Source organism: Priapulus caudatus, unplaced genomic scaffold (genome assembly GCF_000485595.1).
Source record: "Priapulus caudatus unplaced genomic scaffold, Priapulus_caudatus-5.0.1 Scaffold225, whole genome shotgun sequence".
Lineage (NCBI taxonomy): Eukaryota > Metazoa > Priapulida > Priapulimorpha > Priapulimorphida > Priapulidae > Priapulus > Priapulus caudatus.
The window spans coordinates 304,823-307,128 of record NW_014577286.1 but is presented as its reverse complement, the minus strand read 5'-3'; the positions used below and the strand labels follow the sequence as shown (position 1 = coordinate 307,128).

Below are 2,306 nucleotides of genomic sequence, written 5' to 3'. Positions count from 1 at the left end.
CAGTTTGGGCAGCACAATCGCTGCACAATCTCGAGATTGTGCAGATTCCAAGTTTGGGTACAACATAGATGATAGACGACAACTCTCCATGGTTTAGGAATGAACTGTATACTTCATACTTTCATGTTATTTGCAGTGCAGGAATTGTGACTACCAGCAGATTGCGGACAACAACTGCATCTATGTCAACAAAATTATGCACGAAGTGGAGTAAGTGTGACAGTTTCGCCACTTAGCACACCATGATATGCATATGGACACACGTCACTTATACATGTACATGCACGATGACACTCGAAACCACATGCATGCTGATGCATAAGAGTTAGGTGTGTGATGATCCAAGTAGCATACAATACAATTCATGTTGCAATACGGCGCCGTCACGATACAATACGTATAGTGGTACTTTCAAAGAGAAACTACCTAGCAAACTATACACCTAACCGCCGTAACCGGGATGGAAACATTCATGTGAATGCTTACAAATCGGCGTCGTGGAGCGTTTGGTTAACTACTGCTATGGAATTACGAATCATGTTAGGTTTCTTTTGTTTTTGGATGAAACGACGCTATAAAATGTTATGGATTTTAGCCAGAGTATCGATAAGTGTATCATGATTGGTCGGACGTATCGATGTGTATCAAGACTTGTATCGTGATATGGCAATAATATTATATCAATGGCAAAATCCTACCCATAATAAAGTTTACTAAGAAAATGTTAGTAAGATTTTCCGTGCAATGGCTGCAGCTACAATCAATCGGATTCATATTACCAATTAACTGCTGCCTGTAAAAGCTAATGATTAATTGGTATTTGTAATCGAGGAATGCACAGATGTTTTAGATGGTGAATATTTTGATCTTGACAGTGTGTTTGTGTATGAACATATTCTTACAGTTTCTCTTCTTCTCTTATTCTCTTAAGAGAACTGCATTCTCTTATTGCAACACTGAGTTTATGTTGTTTTTATGTTTTGCAGCGAGTTGACACACATAGTGGCTGATGTGATTGCGGATCCAACATTGCCACGAACTGAAGATCACTCTTGTCCGAAATGTGGTCACAAGGAAGCAGTCTTCTTCCAATCCCAAACCAAGAGAGGGGAGGTAAGAATGTGCTTGGTTACTTAAGTGGGGGAACACCATTAATTACCACGCAAATTTATTCGCATAGTGTGTCCGCTCAAGCGCGGGCGAATTTCATCCGCACCGAAATTCGCAGTGATCAAACGTTTGATATTTTCGTTGCGGATTTTTACCGTTGCGTACAGATCGCGTAGTAGCACAGTCAGACAGTAGATCGCGTGTAGTGTGTCCGCTGCGGTCGTGTGAATAAATTCTCATGGTGTGTCCGCTCAATTATCACATGCGGGTGCGAATATTTTCGCCGCGAATTTCGCTGTGGATATGATCGCAGCGAAATTCGCATGGTGTGTCCCCCGCTTTAGGCTGCAATTCATGGAAAGATGAAGCGCCTACAGATTTAACGCTGCAACAAGTGATTTTATTCTCCTTACAGAGAGATTAATGCTTACGTCACTGTCAGATACAACGCAACATTTAGTCATAAAACGATACTGCTGCACTTGTATTTAATAGTTTATCTCACACAGGTAAAATTATATTCCGATTCCTATTGCATTTTCTAACAGGAAGGGATGAGGCTGTACTACGTGTGCACGAATTCAAACTGCACACATCGATGGACAGAATGACACCAGTTAACTTGTTTCATCTACAGAGTGTTCACTTGTTTCATCTACAGAGTGTTCACTTGTTTCATCGTCGAGGCAGGTGGTGCATACTGCATGTTGCACCGACACTGTGCGAGTATGGTTCTGCATTATCAGACAGTGTGTGGCTGCCTGGCTATACCATACGTCTATGCTTATGCCATGTATTTTCATGCGTGTCTGGGGTAGGCCAGTAGTGTACACACAATGACTGGTATAATAATGTTTTGTGTCAACGATAACGAGTGGAAGCATTCATTAACAGTTTGTTAATTAACGGTACATTACGCACTTTTTAATGCACATTTATTAAATAGCAGGACAAGCTGCAACCGTCTGTCTAAATGCTTGTCATTGATAACATGTAAGATTAAAGTTTTCAATCAGGCTATGCACATGCGAAATGACCTGTGCACTTTTATAATTTATGGAAAATTATAATGACTATTATCACAATATTTTTGACTTGGACTAATACTATTTGTATGTGATGTCTGTGACATCACACAACCCCTTTGATAACTACGAACTGACTAATGCTATTTGTATGTGATGTCTGTGACATCA

At 40.3% G+C, this 2,306-nt stretch overlaps 1 protein-coding gene across 2 annotated transcripts in view; it reads left to right on the top strand.

The window, feature by feature from the left end:
* LOC106807615 (DNA-directed RNA polymerase II subunit RPB9-like) overlaps positions 1 to 2,197 on the top strand; it is a 10,101-nt gene extending 7,904 nt beyond the window's left edge. The window contains exons 3-6 of one of the 2 annotated variants that reach the window (XM_014810010.1): positions 137 to 210; positions 987 to 1,113; positions 1,659 to 1,750; positions 1,788 to 2,197. In XM_014810010.1, coding sequence (XP_014665496.1) covers positions 137 to 210; positions 987 to 1,113; positions 1,659 to 1,721 — 264 coding nt within the window. In that variant the 3' untranslated portion in view covers positions 1,722 to 1,750; positions 1,788 to 2,197. Of the gene's footprint in view, positions 1 to 136; positions 211 to 986; positions 1,114 to 1,658 lie in introns of both variants that reach the window. The other variant, XM_014810009.1, reaches the window with a different exon arrangement.
* Positions 2,198 to 2,306: the final 109 nt, after the last annotated feature.